General features: G+C 41.2%; 2 protein-coding genes across 2 annotated transcripts; one reads left to right on the top strand and one right to left on the bottom strand.

The window, feature by feature from the left end:
• Positions 1–7,385: 7,385 nt before the first annotated feature.
• LOC123124769 (uncharacterized) lies at positions 7,386–8,899 on the top strand. Its single transcript, XM_044545328.1, has 3 exons — positions 7,386–7,780; positions 7,861–8,098; positions 8,631–8,899. Exons 1-3 carry the CDS (start codon positions 7,520–7,522, stop codon positions 8,690–8,692), a joined length of 561 nt encoding a protein of 186 aa, XP_044401263.1. The 5' UTR covers positions 7,386–7,519; the 3' UTR covers positions 8,693–8,899.
• A 2,283-nt stretch (positions 8,900–11,182) lies between these two features.
• LOC123121455 (annexin D5) lies at positions 11,183–16,306 on the bottom strand. Its single transcript, XM_044541448.1, has 7 exons — positions 16,033–16,306; positions 13,622–13,767; positions 13,156–13,374; positions 12,619–12,834; positions 12,443–12,532; positions 11,621–11,821; positions 11,183–11,517 (listed from the first exon to the last, which is right to left on the bottom strand). Exons 1-6 carry the CDS (start codon positions 16,106–16,108, stop codon positions 11,621–11,623), a joined length of 948 nt encoding a protein of 315 aa, XP_044397383.1. The 5' UTR covers positions 16,109–16,306; the 3' UTR covers positions 11,183–11,517.
• Between the last annotated feature and the right edge of the window lie 1,298 nt (positions 16,307–17,604).

Raw genomic sequence — 17,604 nt, 5'->3', positions numbered from 1 at the left:
GTCCCCCAGCCCCCGGCGCGGGCTCGTGCCACGTGGTGGGCCTTTGGTCCCGGGCCGTGACGAACCGGGACTAAAGGGGGGCCTTTAGTCCCCACCCTTTAGTCCTGTCGATGAACCGGGATTAAAGACCCTTACAAACCGGGACTAATGGCCAATTCTGCACTAGTGCCTCCATCATCGAGTACACCACCATCGTGTTTGCTTCAAAGCAAACAACAATAATGTCATAAAATTTCTCACTGATATTTGGCAGAACACTTTCCAGGTGTGGTGTTTGCCATGGACAACGTCGGCAGAGGTGGAGAATAACTTGTTGCGAACAGATACAGGGTGAAACGACGGCATAGTCAAAAGCGGGCAGGCTCGTGGGTGGGGCAGCGGACGTTCAACAAGGCATGGGCGGCGGCCGAGGTTGTAGAGAGGCAACGTCGGACTGAGAGGGTGTGGAACTGTGGATATAGAGCAAGGGGGAACGGATGGAGTGGGGGAAGGGTCCGGGAAAGAAGATTTGGGTAGGCCGAGGGTGTCGAAAGTCTACATGGAGGAGGTCCGAAGTCCTGCAAACTTCTCACGAGTTTGTCGTCGGTTTATGGAATTTCGAATGCTCGGATACGTCCGTGAAGTTTGAGACACCGCGTTGTATAGCAAAAGATGTTCGGACATGCCGATCCGGGCGTCCTTGATGATCTGCTTGGAGTGGCCCTGATGACCGATCGGTTACCGTATATGGTATTCTTTTTTTGCGGGGACCGTATATGGTATTCTACTGCAGGACATACCCATTTGGCCGGTAGCGCGTACGTAGCCAACTGCTTCCCCGGTATAGAGTGTCATCTTATGCCGTAGGGCCGGCGACACTGTCACGCACTATGTACGCCCAGATCGTACTGTTGATATCCCGGCAACTGAGATTGATAAACAAGAAAAATCTCGCGCACATGTACACCAGATGATTGATGGGGTTTTGGCTGATGGCGCACCTACGCTATAGCAGTCGTCAGTACGTAATAGCATCTGTCTGTCTATCTAGCTACACACACCTGCACGAACAGTATCGGGCATAAATGTCACGTATAATTGACGTTGATTAATTTGGCCCATCACCGTAGCATAATGGGACGTTTCCTTTTCTTTTCATTTTTCTTTTTTTGTCGCCGCCCGGGTTTTGCTGGAAGAAGTAAGATCGAAGCTAGGGACCAGGTCGTGACTCGCAAGCTGCCAGGTTTTTAAGGGCACGTATAATGCTGGCATATGAATACAGATGACTCATCACAAAAAGTAGTTTGAGATATTTATATTGATTTGTCTCCCTAATGAAATCTATCATTAGTGGGCCTTATCAAAGAATAAAAAATAAAGACTACCACTACACATGCATCTCTATTCTTCACTTTAAGCTTTTCAGTTTTATACACAAGACCACACTTTTTCTCTTCAAGCATCTGCCTCCTGTAGAGGATCCTGCTGCTCCATCCGAACTTAATTTTCCTGACATCTGATCCTACATGGCATACGAGGCATCACCCTAGAGCTATGCATTAGCCATGCCCTAACGAGAGGGATCGCCAGCAAATTAGCACTGTCACGAGCTTTTCAAGAACTTTTCTAGGAGAAGGTTTCTAAGAATTTGTTCACAATCTGGAGTAAAAAAAATTAGAAACATCATATGTAGACGCTCACAAACACTGAAACACACACGGACAGTCACCCTATAAATCATGTATGTACATCTTGTCCCTATGGTCACCTCAGAAAATGACTAAACCGATAAAAGACAAAACAGACGCCTTGTAGTCGATAGGAGTGTGGGGTGAAAGAATACTGACTTGTTTCTCCCCTAGTTATACTGCTAGAAACGACTGAAAGCAACCCACAGGGCATGCAAGAGGCCGTGGACAAGACAGCCTTTAGCGGGCACAGACGCTATGTCTCGCATACTCTCTTTTATTAAATCATCTATATCTCGCCTACTGCGAGATGGAAGAAGCACTAGGGCGCCCCTATGTCTTGCTTATAGCAAGACCTATGGAACCCCCGCGCCAAGCAGAGCGCGAGATGGACCGGCCAGCCGTGCGGGGGGGCACAACTACGTTTTTTTCATGTTTTTTGTTTTAGTTTTTTGTTTCTTTTTTTCTTTCATTTATACTTCCAAATATTCTAAATAAAACATTTCAAAACTGTAAACCACGCATTTGAAAAATGTTAAATGTGTACAGGTAAAATGTTTCTCATGTACACAAAAAATATATAATATGTGTGTTAAACTTGTACTTGAATAACGTTAAATGTGTATTAGAAAAAATGTATTAGATATGTGCCAAAAATGAACAATGTGTATTGGAAAAACTAGACATCAAAAAATACAAGTTCAGAAAAATGTTAATCATATACTTCAAAAATGCAATCATGTATATAAAAAATGTTTCAGATGTATACAAAGCATGTTCGATGCGTACTGAAAAAGAGTAACATGTGTTGAACCAAAAAAAGGATGAAAAACAACAAAAGAACCAACAAAAATGAAGAAAACCCCAAAAAACCATAAAAACAAATAAAATGAAAACCATGAAAGGAACGAATTCAAAAGAATGAAAACAGAACACACCAGGAAAGAACAAAGGAAAACAAAGAAAATCGATGAAAATCAAGAAAAAAATAAAAGAAAAACCAAAGAAAGAAAGATACAAAAGAAAAATACCAATGAAAACCGAGAAAGAACCAAAGAATACGAAAGAAAAAAAACCGAAGAAAGAAACGAAGAAAATCGTTGAAAAAGCAAAGAAAACAAAAAACACAAAGAAAGAACAGAAAAGGATCATGAAAAAGAAAACAAAACCCGAGCGGCTCATTAGCCTACAGCACGGGGTAAAAAACTTTCCGCGAGACCTATGGTATTCTCGCTACAAGCGAGATATAACATCTTCGGAAGCACTAGCCTCTGGGCGATCCATTGCGGGCTGTGGCCCAGTAAGACCTAGCGCTATGGTTTTGGGAACCTTCCGTGCGATTTTCAGAAGGTTTCATCAGCTTTTTTTTTCGTTTTCTCCTTTTTATTTATATATGTTTCTTAACTGGTTTTTATGTTTTGTTTCATGCTTTTGGGGTTTTAAATTTTTCCTTCTTCTTTCCTTGTTTCTTTCTCTTTTTACTATTTTCTTCTCTCTGTTTTCTAATAATTTTTTTATATTTTTCAAATATGCTTAAATATTTTTAGAAATACACATTGAACATGTTTTGAATACATGTTAAATATATTTTTAAATACATGTTGAATATTTTTCTAGATACACGTTGAACATTATTTAAATACAAGCTGAATTTTTTAAGACACGCATAGACTTATTTTCCAAATAGAGGTCAAATTTTTTTGTAATACAATGTGAATATTTTTCTAATACGTGGTGAATATATTTTAAAATTTGTTGAATGTCTTTTAAATACACAATTAAAAATTTATAAATATATGATGATTATTTTGTAAAAGCATGCTGAACATTTTACAGACATCATGGACATTCCTTTGAATGGTACAAACATTTTTTTAAATGTCATGAATAGTTTTTGAAGCGTGTAAATTTATGGAATTGTACAAATATTTTCTTAAAGTGTGAATTTCTCTATCTCTGTCTACTCTCTATTTGTTTCACCTTTTTTTTGTCCAACCTCTGTGTGTACGTTCCCCCTCGGCTCTTTTTCTATTTTTCTGTTTTATTTTTTATTTTTCTCCAGTCACTTTTCCCTAAAATCAACTCAATTGTCCCACGTCTTATGAACTTTCTAAAATAAAATAATAGTTTCTCTGGTAATCTCTACTACTTTGTTTAGACATCAAGTAATCTCTACTACTTAAAAAGAACGTAAGGTTCCCGTGTCACCTTTCTTTCCTCCAAGCTCCCTATGTATGTTCCGCCTTCCTTCCTTTTATTTCTTTTATCCCTTCCATCGGTTTTCCTAGAATCGACTTAACTGTCCCATGTCTTACTAACGTTCCAAAATAAAACAACAGTTTCTCTGGTAATCTGTATCTCTACTTACTTAAAAAGAATATATGGTTTCCGTTTCACCTTTCTTTCGTCCAACCTTTCTATGTACGTTCCCCCTCCCTCCTCTTTTATTTTTTCGCTTCCATATCTTTGACTTTGTTCCATCGGTTTTCTCTAAAATCGACTCAACTTTCCCTCATCATATTAACTTTCCAAAATAAAATAATAGTTTCTCTGGCAAGTCATTAAATTCTTATGAAATAGTCCCTATGGTGTCAAAATATGTCTTATATTTTGATACAGAGGGAGTAAGTGATAACAACAAGATGGCACGTAAATCATGATGATTACGTAAAAACAATTGCTAAATAATTCCTTACCAAATAAGTGCCTAACAATACGATGGTAGGTAAATCATGGTGATTGCGTATAAAAATTTGCTAAGGTTTTAGTGCACCAACATAATAATAGACGTGCCCTACAGGCTAATATGTTAGAATGTCTATGCTCCCGTTTCAACGAACGGGCAATTATCTAATTATTTATAAAAGGTCATGAATGATATAGAAACTAGTGAAAACCAACAACAAAAATTATAATAAAAAAACATAGATTCAAACCAATGATACCAGGGCAGAAAACCACGATGTAGACAACATAGTGGGACAGCCCATGAAGGGAGCTCCTATTGGCGAGCCTATGATCGAGCTCGCTATTGGCGTACCTAACGAGTGCCCCTGCGTGGGAGGGGGCAGGGGCATGGAAGCTCTCCACACGGTGCGCCCCAAGCCCAGCATCGTCATGTGTCGCATGCTGGATGGTTCCCACACAGGAATGATTTTTTTTACTTTTTCCTTGTTTTTTTGTTTTTTCACATGTTAATACATGTACGGACCACAAATATGTAGGGTTTCAACCTCCTTTTAAAAAAAAGGAGCTGAAGTTAGTGTTGGTTGAGAGAAAATGCTTAGAAGCATGCATGCTAGTGCTAGTTGCGAGCACAACTTGGGAAGGAAAGGTTAGTTCACATTAGGAGCACAAGTTAGCACCAGTCGAGAGCATAGCCCAGAAAAAAATTCATCCAAACCTATTAACATGGGATAGTTTCGAAGATCTCGACGTGACAAACACAACAATTTAAACTGTTCATAGTTTGGACACACGGTTCAAGATTTTGGTACCCCACCTTGTCATCACCAAAGAAAAGGAAATATGAGCGATGAAAAGGCAAAGGGGTATGAACGATGAAAGGGGTACCCCCTTTCGTCGCAAAGAGAAAAGGGGTACCCCCTTTGGATCTTTTTTACCCCTTGGTGAGTTCGCTCCCTTTAGTGAAAGCGAATGGGTGCCCCTATTTGACGACCTGGGCACCCCCAGTCGCGTAAGCGCGTACCCTCCAGCCCCTCCACCCCCCGCGCGCGCCCTGTTGTGAGAGCCCGCATGGGGCAGGACACTCCCTATTTTTTCATTTTCATTTTTTACTTTTCCTTTTTTATTTTTATTTTTTTGTTTTATTGTATGTTAAAAGAATTCAGGATTACAAAAAGGATGTAAATTTTCAAAAATGGTGAATTGGAAAAAACAGTTCCTGAACTCAAAAAATGTTCACGATTTAAGAGGAATGGACATTCTTAAAATTTTAAAGAGAAAATTTATTTTGATGAAAAAATATGAACATTTTTGTAATAATGATGAATAATATTTTGTATTTGACTAACAAATTTTGAATTTTATGAACATTTTTTAAACTTGATGAACAAAATTTATATTCAATTTTTTTTTTTTAAATGATGAACAAATTTTGAGATCAATGAAGAAAATTTGAGTTTGATGAACATTTTCTGAAAATGATGAAAAAAATAAAATTTTATTAAGAGTTTGCTAGTTCGAGGAACAAATTTTGAATTTTGATGAACATGTTTTAAATCTGATGAACAAAAAATTGTACTCGATGAACACTTTCTGATCGTTGAACATTTTTCAAATTCGATGAAAAAAATGTTCGAGAATTTGAAAAAGAAAATTCGCAAAAAAGTGAACAAGTAAAGAAGGAAAAAATAGGAAAGAAAAAGGGAAAAGGAAAAAGGAAAAAGAAAAAAATAGAAAAGAAAAACCGAAAAGAAAAAGTGAAAAGAAAAACTGGTAGAGAAAACAAAAAAGAAGTTTTTGGAAGGTTCTGGAACTTTCCCAAAACCGGTGGGGAATAAACCGCAAAATGGATTGGCCCCTATGCAAGATCGGGAGCTCGTGGGGGGGGTGCTACGTCGCTAGTGCGCGACCTACGCGTTGTAAGGATCTGCCGAAGCGAATGAGAAATCACTAATTGAAGAGTACTTCTAAAAATCACTTTCCCCACCGCGACAAGTGGCGCGCTGCATTGCGCCACTTGTCGCTATCTAGGAGTTTTCCCTTTTCTTGTCGATATGTTTATTCAAAACGTTTTATCTCTTAAACTGTGCGTCTAATTCTCAAACTGTTTTCACCGTTGGATTCCTCGCGTCGAGATCTTCAAACTAGAACCCTGTTGATAGATTTTGACGAAAAAAATCACGAAAAACCCATGCCTCTCGTGGAAGGAATAAATGGAAAAATATTTTTTTCGTTTCCGAGAGCCACGGACGTGCCTCTCACTGAAGCAAAATCGTGTCTCTCACAGAAGGAAAAAAAAAAGAGAAAACACATCTTTTTCGTTTCCAAGTGGCACGGCCGTACCTCTCGCGGAAGCAAAACCTTGCCTCTAAAAGAAGGAAAAAAAGAAGAGAAAATGTGTGTTTTTTTTCATTTCTGAGAGCCATGGCCGTGCCTCTTGCGGATACAAAACCTTGCCTCTCACGGAAGCAAAACCGTACCACTCACGGAAGAAAAAAAATAAAAAATACATTTTTTTTCATTTCCGAAAGGTACGGCCGTGCCTCTTGCGGGAGCAAAATCGTGCCTTTCACGGAAGGGAAAAGGAAAACATGTTTTGTGCCTCTCGTGAAAGCAAATCCGTACCTCTAGCGAAAGCAAAAAAACATGTTTTTTCTGTTTTCGAGAGGCACGACCATGCCTCTTGCGAAAGCAAAACCATGCGCTCGTGGAAGTAAAATCGTGCCTCTCGCAGAAGCAAAAAAAATATTTTTTTCTCAAAAAAAATCATCCAAAAGCTAAAAAAGACCGGTGTAAAATAAAAAAGGTGAAAAAATCAGAAAAATAAAAAGTCTAAAAAAGGAAAACACGTGCAGAAAAATAAAAATAAAATAAAATTCGGAGAAAACGTCCCGATCTTGACACGTGGCGGCGGCTGAGAGCACGCCAAGTGACGTACTCTCAACCCACCCTGAAGTGATTGTTGGAAGGCTTCAAAGAAGCGATCATTAACTAGTTGCTCTCAAGCGAATGGCACCACGCCGTGCTCTCACGTGTGAAGACTCTGGGCCAGCGCAAATAGTGAGCTCAGACAACACTGGCCCGTTGGATCGGTCTCAGTCCCAACAGCATTTTTCGCGCTAGCGTTTGACTCTCGCTCGATCACTCGACCACCGCCCGAATGATCGATGGTCGACGCTCCGGACGGCGGTGTGCGCGCCAACGGCGAGGCCACCTCCTCCCACTCATCTTCCGGCGAGGAGCATGCTCCCCCGGCCGTACTCTGCGGCTTCGTCAACGGTGGCCAGCCGCTGCCCCGACGCCCCCTGGACGAGGCGACGCGCGCCGGTGAGAGATGGTGGCCGCGCCAGACGACGGAGGACGCCGCGCGCCGCCTGGTGACGTGGACTAGGGACGGCGGCTCCGTCCGCGCGCTGCTCGTCGTGTCGGTGAGCCTCCGCTTTCATAAACCCAAGGACACCATGATTTGGATCGCGCCAGCAGCTATAACATCATTGATCCCCCGCAGGTTGGATCCGTGGCCTCCGTACCACTGACTGTCCTCCTGGTCTTCACGTTCCTCCTCGCGGCGGCGACGACGACCGCCATCGTCACTTCGATCGTCATGTCCCTGGCTGCCGCCGGAGGATTCATGTCTGTGCTATTCGCTTTCGCGGCGGCGATGTACGTCGGGGCAGTGTCAGTCGCCATCCTTGTTATTTCAGCAACGACCGTGGCAACAGTCGTTGCCATCACGATTGCCAGTGGTACGTCTAAAGTTTCATCACTCTTGCTTGAAACGCTTCTTGTTTTTTGGGGTGGTCCTCGACCTCTCTTTTTGCGAAAAAGATCTAGATATGTTATAAAAGTTCATCATAAGTACAAAGCACCTCAAATCAATATTCGGTAGGTTATAAGCTGGTAACAACGTGTTGTCAGTTGGTTGTTCGTTCCGAAATGGTAATCAGATGTTCACCTTCAAAAATGAAGTAGTGGTTAAAAGTATTGTCTGAAAAACACGTTAGCAACAGGCACCAGGTCAAGTACAAACTGGGATGTGGTAGGCATGAATATGGTTCTTCAAATAGGAACATGAGCAAAGGGTAATAGGGCGTTTAACACAGTTTCCTCCATGGCCCGCGGATTTTTCTTTTTAGATGGTGTTTGAACTGAAACAAGAGCTCTTTAGACATATTTTGCTTATTATCGATGACCTAGAAACATGTGCACAGCTAAATGCAGAACGTTAATCAAGCATATTATTTGCAGCAATCCGTCTGACCATGCATACCATTGCAGGTTGGGTCGCGTTCTTCTGGATTCTTTGGTTTTCTGCTAAGAGATGCATGGGCCTTGCTTAGTTCTAAGAGATCAGTAGGCACGACAAGCTAGCGATCAGATCTACGGCTGTCTGTATAAGATAGATAAATCATTGCAATGATGTGAACCATGTGAAGCTAGGCATCTAGCTAGCTATGTGAATAATAGGCTGCTCTTTCTTTACAACAGCGTAGATCAGGGATTCATGTAAAGTTCGTCCTGGCATATGATTTTGTTGTTAGTTTTCAGTCTGTGACCCAAATCTTGCTTCATAGGATCGCTTATTCTGAATGTAGAACCTTATTTCTTCCACTAAGGCGGAGTATATTCAATCCGAGCTCTTTTATGGTACCTGGGGGGTTGCATTGGTTGTGCATGTGTAATATGTCACCAAAAGTATACTACAGATTAAGCTTTTCTATACCCCTACTAATAAAGCAAAGTGTGTTTCCCCAATTTTTTCATCCGTTCACTGCCGAATTTAAAGATTTTTTGTACGTGGGCCGCGCGCTGTGGCCCAGCGAAGCCTGCCCACTTATATTTCTGCCCACACAGCTGGGAAATTATATTTTCCGCCCTAGGCGACAAATAGTCGCATTTTCGCACAGGACAACCAATAATGGGCTGGCCCATTTGTTTTTTTTCTGTGTTGTACATCTATTTTTATTCTCCTTTCCCTATATATTTTTCCATTCCAAGTTAATTTTTCTTTTAGAATTTATTTCATAAATTAAATTCCTAAAAAAATCAGAATAAAAAAACAAATTTTGGAAAATGTTCAGAATTCCAAATTTTTGTTGCTATTTTGAAAAATATTCAGAACTTGCAAAAAGTTTTCCATTTTTTCAAAAAACAATTGTTTTTCAAAAGTGTTAGAGATTTCTAAAAAGAAATTGTCATTTCAAAAAATGCTCCAAATTCGAAAAAAATATTGTTTTATTCAAATTTCTGAAATTAAAAATAATGTTCATGTATAAAAGATACACATTTTCTAAAAAACTTATAAATTTTCAACACATGTCCCCGTTTTAAAAAAATGTTCACAAATTCAAAAATGTTCATGTTTTTATGAAAAAAATTGTGTTTTGAGAAAATGTTTGTGAATTTTAAAAGATGTTCCCTTTCATATTTCTTCGCGTTTTTTTAAAAAGTGTACATAATTTTCAAAATTCAAAAACTTCATACCTTAAAATCCCCTCGATTGAAAGGATTGAAAGGAAGAGTAGATTGAATAACTCATCGGCCTTCTCTGGCGTACGATGACGTAAACAACTCTTAAATGCCTTTGATCAATGAATGGAAAAATAGCGGATTTGTTCCTTCACACACGGCGAAACCGAGAAGCTAAATGTTTCTTTTTCATGTGCACGCAGGATTTTACATAATTCTCACTGTCTTTAAATGCAAATTATTTTATCTTCCGTTGCAACGCACGGGCATATATGCTACTTCCTCCGTCTCAGTTTACAGGGCATGCACGTCGTTCTAGGTTGAGAATTTAACTAGCTATATATGTATTATATGTGATGAAAAATATATGTTTAGAAACTACATCCGCTTAAGAATCCAATAATATACTTTTGATGACATATAACTCATATTTAGTTAGTCAAATAGATGACCTAGAACTACGCTCACGCCCTATAAACCGAGATAGAGGGAGTAGTAAATATATATTTTTCGTCACATATACTCCCTCTGTCTCTAAATATAAGCCTTTCTAGAGATTTTAATACAGATTACATATGGATGTATATAGTCCATATTGAAATCTCTAAAAAGACTTACATTTTTTTAAATTATATTTAGGAACGGAGGAAGTAATACATATTTGGTTAGTCAGATTGCCGACCTACGCACATACCCTAGGTAGTTCCCTGTAATGCGTATAACGATAAGCATCCCTATGGTTTTGGGTACATGCCAGGGTCTCCAAATCTTCAGTCTCGAAGCAAAGACTTCACGATGAGATGGCTCCAGCAACAGCGTAATGTTGATCCTGAGAAAACATGGATAGGCCTCACACTCTCAAAGCGAACTCTTTTGTGTGTATCCTCCACAGCCCACATCGACGTACACCACATTCTCTCGATAGTGTCACCATCAGGGCAAACCTTCCGACCACTCGACGAAAAAAACAACTGATGGTTGCAGGTGTGCATTGTGTTAGCCAAGGGATGCGACGAGATATCCAGGGTCTAACACTGCAGCAGTGCAACACCAGCAGAACACCATCGACACACATAACTTTCATAATTTCTCACAATATATAGATGTAATTTTTATTAAGTTGTGGAAAAAAGAAGGATCACATATACCAGGTCTGAAATTTTAATATGTATCAGAATTCAGAACCAGAGGTAAAACCTGGGTTTTTATTTTCTGCATATGAAACACCCACCCCTCAAAAAAAGAAACACCCAAGGATCCTGTTAGTGCCTTTTTTTTATTTTATGTAACCAGGATCCTGTTACTTGGCACAACAGAAGTACATAATGCAACAACTGCAAAAGAAAAAAAGAACCTGGATGTACGCCACTCCTTTTTCTCAATAAAGTTAAATAACAGTGTGAACTTCAGTGAAAGCAGTAAAGCCAAATACAATCATCAAACCAACTGCACTCATAACACATGCCATGAAAGATGGAACCAGCGGCAGCCACTGCACTAGAGTCCCCAGATCCAAATAATATATACACACATTTTAGGCAAGCATAAACCAAGAGAAAGCAGAAATAGTTGTCAGCAAAGCTCCAGAACACAGTGATGACGACGTCATACATTTTGGCCAGGTAGAGTCACTGCGTTTAGGCCTTTAGGGTAAAGTAATGCAACAGAGCAGCGTGTACGGTCGAGGAAACATAGCCTGAGAAATGCGAAGGGTGGAGAAAAACACAAGGTCAATATGAGCACTACCATCTTAATATGTAAGCGGGTACTTTAAAAACAGTAGCACCAGTGAACATTACCTAATGGCTACCAACAAGAGAAAGCAGGAACGTCCGATAACCGCCTGATGTTTCGGAATGGATAGCATCAGCCAACGGCTTTTTGTATTTCTTGTAATATTCTGCCTTGATATACTGCATATCAATCTCAGTCCTTGTTACCACAACCCTTACAAGTGTCTTGTCATCAGTACCTAGACCTTTCATGGACTTCCTCAACACCTGAATTAACATTGTTCAGAAAAAAAAATGACAAGTACCAAAGAAAGAGAACAAAGTCAGAGATAAACAAAATAGAAGCGAGGTCTTGATAAGAGATTTAATAAAGATGTCATAATTTGTATGGTTATCGGTCAATTCATGTAGGACTACTACATGAGCAGATAATAACATTCATGAATGCATAGTCTGGTAGCATATTCCCATAATGATACTAGTGTTCAGACTGGATACTAAATACCGCTAGCACAGTTACGGATTATAGTGGGAAGTTAGGTACAGGTACCAAAGCAATCAAGCCATTGTCTATTCGAAAGTATTTATAGAATATTAGAATATATCACATCAGGATTGTAACTAGATATTCACTGAAAATAGGAAACGTGAAAACAATGTAAACAAGGAAATTCAAGAGTCAAATCCTGCAGGCTTTATGCACAGTATACGATGGGGCAATCAGAAACTAAGAAATAATAGTGTGGCGTGAAAAGGTTAAACTATTGTAATTCATGCTCTGTACAAAAACACCACTTTATCAAAAACATGAAAGCTTGGTTGCTTGCCTCTTGATATCAAATAAAGAAGTTTACATATTCTTTTTGGAGGACAGCACGGGTGAGATACCTTAGCAAAATACTTCGCTGGATTCTCAGCACATCTGAGGATAGTTAACAGAGCAACTTCAAAGTTTCCAGATGTTTCATTCTTCACAACCTACCATCAGTGAAGGAAACTCATTATTACGCTCCAGGAGAGCACCAAAATGTATGTGGGAAGGGAAAACTGAACAGAAGTGTTACCTTCTGTAACGACCGATCATACATGTGACGGTAAGCAGAAGCAACAGCTGCCATGTGTGCCCAGCTGCGCTCAGTGAAGATGCGGATGAAGGTTTTCTCATCTGTGCCCAGCTTTTTCTCACCAGCTTTGTAGAGGTCCTTCGCATCATGTGTCACTATAGTGGGATCAACCTCCGGGCCTTCGTAGCGTGGAATGCCAACATAGGCTAGTAAGATCTGAAATACACATCATATCATTCATTAGCACAAAAATGTACAATTTGGACAGGTGTACCCAAACAGTATACGTGTCTAAACTGTAAGGAAGACCATGCAGCAGATAACCTTGACATCAACATATAATAAAGCGAAAGTACAAAATGATATCAACATAGCATTTCACTAGTAACTGCAATATGCCCGAGAAGAACACAGCAAAATTCTGTGTTTCAAGAAATGATATGTACGAGCACAAGTCCTGAATAGAGAAGTAAGCAATGCAAATAGCTTTCAACTGCCATGCATCAGATGAAGAAGTTACAAATTAAGAAATGAAACCTTCTGATGATCGCCGGATGCTTGCTGACTAATGTCATGCTCAAGATAAGTACCAAACTTTGCATAATATGTCTGTTTCATTATTTGCAGCTGTGATGGTGTCCTGGAACAAATTATATCAGTAGCTGCTTTCAGATCAAGACTTTCAGCACTTAGAGCTTCTTTCAGAACAGTCGCATCACGTCCAGCAGGATCAAGAATCCAGAGCGACAGTGCTTTCTGGAATCATATACCACAAGGTTAGCCGTATACCCATATCTACCACAACAATATTTTGAGTAATTCAACTATATTGAGGACTGGCATAACATAGACTTGGTTAACAAATATAGAACTAACCTATGCAAATCCATACTTTTACTCGGTGAATACTGGTACAACTAATTAAGCATACCTCTTCAGCTAGTATAGCTGTGCAATAGTTTGATTTATCATGCAATAAAGATTTTTCTACAATTTTCCATACCTTGTGGTTTCCACTGAGTTCAGACGATATACGATGTGAAAGTTCCTCAGAATACATAGTTTTGTATTCCTGTTGAATGTATCCACGTTGCATTGAGTCACGGTGAGAAAGTATATTTGAAACTGTTGTACTATCACAGCCAAACCCTGTAAGACCAACGACGAAGTGAAAAAAAATCATAATCAGGATGCAAAGGATTAATTACTTTTAAAGAAGACATATAATGAAGGTTGATTGAATAAATAATGAATCTTATAATTTCAAGTAGAAACATAAAATTTGTGCAAAGAAGTAATTTGCTGAAGCATCTTTTTTAGTAATTCTCACTTGATCACAGCCATCAGGAATTACTAGAGCATATATATTACTCCTACCCTATCTAAAGAATAACTTAGTTTACAGAAACAATAACATTGGTGGTACCGCAGAAACAAACTTCAGTTCATATTGATAAACCGTAATGGTCACTAAATGGAAAATGATGCAATTGTCTTCTCAAATGTATGGTACTAGGGAGCGCAACTCAAATATCATGGTAATAAGGAGTACAACTCGACTAGTCGTGGTACTTGGGGCCAAAACCCAAATAGTTACAACTCTACTGCTACAGAAACTACTATGGCACCATTATGTCACAGGTCGTCCATAACAATAAATTCTTAAAAGACCTTGGTCAGATGCTGAGCCCTTCTTTTTTACTATGAGATCCTGAGCCTTTTATTGGAGCACTTAGCAGTTGACAATTTTCAATTCTAAGCTGTACTGAACACATAGGAGGGCCGAAGCACAGCTGGCGAGAGCAGGGGTGGTTGGCCATGCGGTGCTTCTTCCGGCAGCGCCTAGCTCTTAGGGGTACGGCGCTGTATACTCTCAGGTCTGGCCCTTCTTTGGACTTGTACACAACTTTCCTTTTCTATCAATGCATGAAGACACAATACTTTTTGCGTTTTCTCGAAGTTGGAAACTGTTGGGGTGGTTGAGGGGAGGAGAATCATGAATGGAAGGGAAAAGAAGGAAATAGATAATAATAAAAGAAAAGGAAATCAGGAGACGATATATCAACTTGTGAACCAGAATACCAGTAATCACAACCCTAGCCGCCACCCCTTAACATCCTAGCAGTTTTCACCGGTGAATCATCGCTCACCCAGCTCTAAGGTTGGGGGAGGCTGATTTTTACCAAATCAGCCAGCATAATAATTGTCTTGGTTATAGCAGAGACAAAATCAGCCAGCATAATAATTGTCCTCCTTTGCCTTCGATATGGCGGCCTTGCCTCCAGCGTCGATCGAGATGTGGGGTTTCTGTCACGTCGATCTGGGGTTCCAGAAATGTGGTTTTGTCAACCATGGCATTATGGCAGGACTTCACTTCAGCTCCTTTGGACTTGACGGATCTTTCATGTGGATCCCGGCTTTCAGGAGCAGTGACAAGACAAAGGATCCTCTCCTTGCCAAGCTCGGGGTGATGCCCCGGCCCATGTGCAAAGACTGTTTTCCTGGTTCTGCCCCCACACGGCGGATTACTTTCGTGGTTGATTTTAACGGACTGTGTGTCCTATTCAGGCTAGAGAAGTAATTCAAGAGTTTTGATTTTCTGAAGAGGAAGACTTTCATTGGTCTGTTTGGCTTTAGTTTTATATTTGCTGTGTTTGTTGTGAATCTTTGTGTCGAAATTACTCTGTCGGTCTTCCAGATAGAGAATTTTCCAAGTCTTGTAATTTGTTTGGCAACCGTTGTTTTGCCTGGTTTAAGCTACAGGTTTCTCGTCAAAAAGAATATAAGTAATCACAATTATTGTACAGGTTATCAGCCCATAAATATTGCCTAAGATCAGATTCTTATTTTTGTGAACCATTAAATTGTAAAAAGAAGTCTATCGGTCTTGGGATAATTTAATTATCGGGTAACCGGCAATTACACGGTTTTGCACTTTGGCCAGAAGAACAGTCGGTCTCTCTGAGACAGAACTTGTCCTCCTTGACCTCATATCAGTCCACTTGGCTCCAAATTAAATCCATAGCAGGTCAAGACACAGGTCCTCAGTCGGTGCAGTACTGCAGTTACCATCACTCACCCGACCATGCTCCATTCTAACCTCCACGTATCTGAACATCTGACGCTCTAAAGTCTCGTAATAACAAATCCACATCAACCAGAATTATTCATAGCAATTTCACATACAAAATAAATGTAAGGGATCGACATCCCTTTTGACCACTGAGTTCAACCCGAGCAGCCGCTAGATGGGAACAGCAATTTCTACCTGGGACGTTCCTCCAGCTCGTCACCTCACCTGAGACCGGCTAATCTCGCGGTCGCGCTTACCCTAGTCTCCAACCGAATCGGTCCAAAAAAAGCGGGATTGAAATGGGAAGGGGGGTAATCGGAGGGGAAAGGCAAGGCGCGGACCTTTGAAGGCCTTGTGGAGGTCGATGGCGTCCTGGCGCGGGTTCGGGGGCGCCGGCGGCAAGGTGAGGCTCGCCATTGCCGACCGAGTTCGATGCGCGCTTCCACCTCCGGCGATTCGATTGGATTGGATTCGATATGGTTGATACGGGAGCAATGAATGGAATTGCAAACGGACGGTGACGCTTTCAGGTTTTCCTTCTTTTTTAGAAGTCTTCTCCGGAAGTGGGGAGCGGTGGACCAGGTCTAGCTGTTTCGGGTGGCCACTCAACCATCGCCATTCGGAACGGAGGGACGGCTCAGCGGTCTATCTCCACGTGGCGTACCGGGCAGCTGAGTCCGTCGCGGCGTCGCCCGTGATGCCAATTGACCTCCACGTCTCGGGAACGACAAATACGCCATGAGAGCATCCCCAATCACGGTACCCCTCAAACGTGCACAGATTGTTCAGTGTTTAGGTGTATTTGTTTTGACCCCTCACATTTTGACAGCTACAGCCTTCAATTTGAACCCCTACTTTCAAGCATTTCAAAGAATACACGGTAACCCGACTCGCTCACGTTGCCCCAAGGGGGCGGCTCGGGCGAACCCTAGCCGTCGTCGCCCCCAACCCACCTCCCCTGCACCCTCCCCGTCGCCGCCGGAAGAAGCTGGCGAGCAAAGCTCGTCCGGCGGATGGCGGTGGCGGGCTCGCCCCTTCTCTCTTTGGGGCGCCCTCCGGCCGATACGCGACGGCGACCCTGGGCGCTAGGCGTTTCGGCGGAGCCAGGAAGCTGGGGCGGCGGCCCCAGGCACTTTCGATGGTGGCGGTGTAACATCCCAAATTTTTAATTTGGAATGTTATACATTAGATCATCATTGCATAGCATATTTTATTGCATTTTGGCAAATCCTCGAAAAACCCTAAGCAACTCAAGTACCCTCGGAGAGAGTTGGGGATTTTCTTGACCTTCCTATTTGATTTTTATCAAATAAGGAAACAAGGATTTTGGTTTTAATTAATTTCTCTCCGAAAGATATTTCATATTAAAATAAATGAGAGGAGAAAATATGACTTCTCCAAAATAATTGAAATATTGGTGGAAAAATATTAAAATCAAATATTTGATTTTATTCGGATTTTATTTGCAATTTTGTTTGCATTAAAAAATTGCACGTTTTCAAAACTGCATTTTTGGGCCAAGAAAAATGTTCATCTCGTTCTAATTATTTTAATTAGACGGAGAAAATTTGTTTTAGAATTTTTGGATTTTTATTTATTTTTTTGTGATTTTTTTAGATTCGGAGAATTATTTAAAATAAAATAAAAACGCCGAGCGCCGACTGGGCCGAAGCCCAGCCGCGCGGCCAGGCCAGCCCGCGCCTCGTCTCCCTCCTGGAGACCGAGACGGAGACGCCGCCGCCGCCCGTGTCCCTCCCGGACTCGTCGCCGCCGCCGCCTTGCCCCCTCATCCACGGCACCCCCCTCCTTTTATACCCCGAGCCCCCCCACGTCCTTCTCCTCACCCCGCCGCCCCGACCCGCACCCGTCCCCGCCCCCAGGAGCCTCCCGCCCCGCCGCCTGAAGGAGGAGCC

Source organism: Triticum aestivum, chromosome 5D, assembly GCF_018294505.1.
Source record: "Triticum aestivum cultivar Chinese Spring chromosome 5D, IWGSC CS RefSeq v2.1, whole genome shotgun sequence".
NCBI classification, from domain to species: domain Eukaryota; kingdom Viridiplantae; phylum Streptophyta; class Magnoliopsida; order Poales; family Poaceae; genus Triticum; species Triticum aestivum.
The sequence above is the reverse complement of the archived record's forward strand: the minus strand, read 5'-3'. Positions and strand labels throughout refer to the sequence as shown.

What these genes read in the sequence shown, in the direction of transcription:
- LOC123124769 (XM_044545328.1), top strand. Translation starts at nt 7,520, where the DNA reads ATGGTCGACGCTCCGGACGGCGGTGTGCGCGCCAACGGCGAGGCCACC. An exon ending in GCGCGCTGCTCGTCGTGTCG is followed by an intron (nt 7,781 to 7,860) that starts GTGAGCCTCCGC and finishes GATCCCCCGCAG; the next exon opens with GTTGGATCCGTGGCCTCCGT. An exon ending in TGCCATCACGATTGCCAGTG is followed by an intron (nt 8,099 to 8,630) that starts GTACGTCTAAAG and finishes ATACCATTGCAG; the next exon opens with GTTGGGTCGCGTTCTTCTGG.
- LOC123121455 (XM_044541448.1), bottom strand. Translation starts at nt 16,108, where the DNA reads ATGGCGAGCCTCACCTTGCCGCCGGCGCCCCCGAACCCGCGCCAGGAC. An exon ending in CATCCGGCGATCATCAGAAG is followed by an intron (nt 12,835 to 13,155) that starts GTTTCATTTCTT and finishes TGTGTATTTCAG; the next exon opens with ATCTTACTAGCCTATGTTGG. An exon ending in ATGATCGGTCGTTACAGAAG is followed by an intron (nt 12,533 to 12,618) that starts GTAACACTTCTG and finishes CACTGATGGTAG; the next exon opens with GTTGTGAAGAATGAAACATC.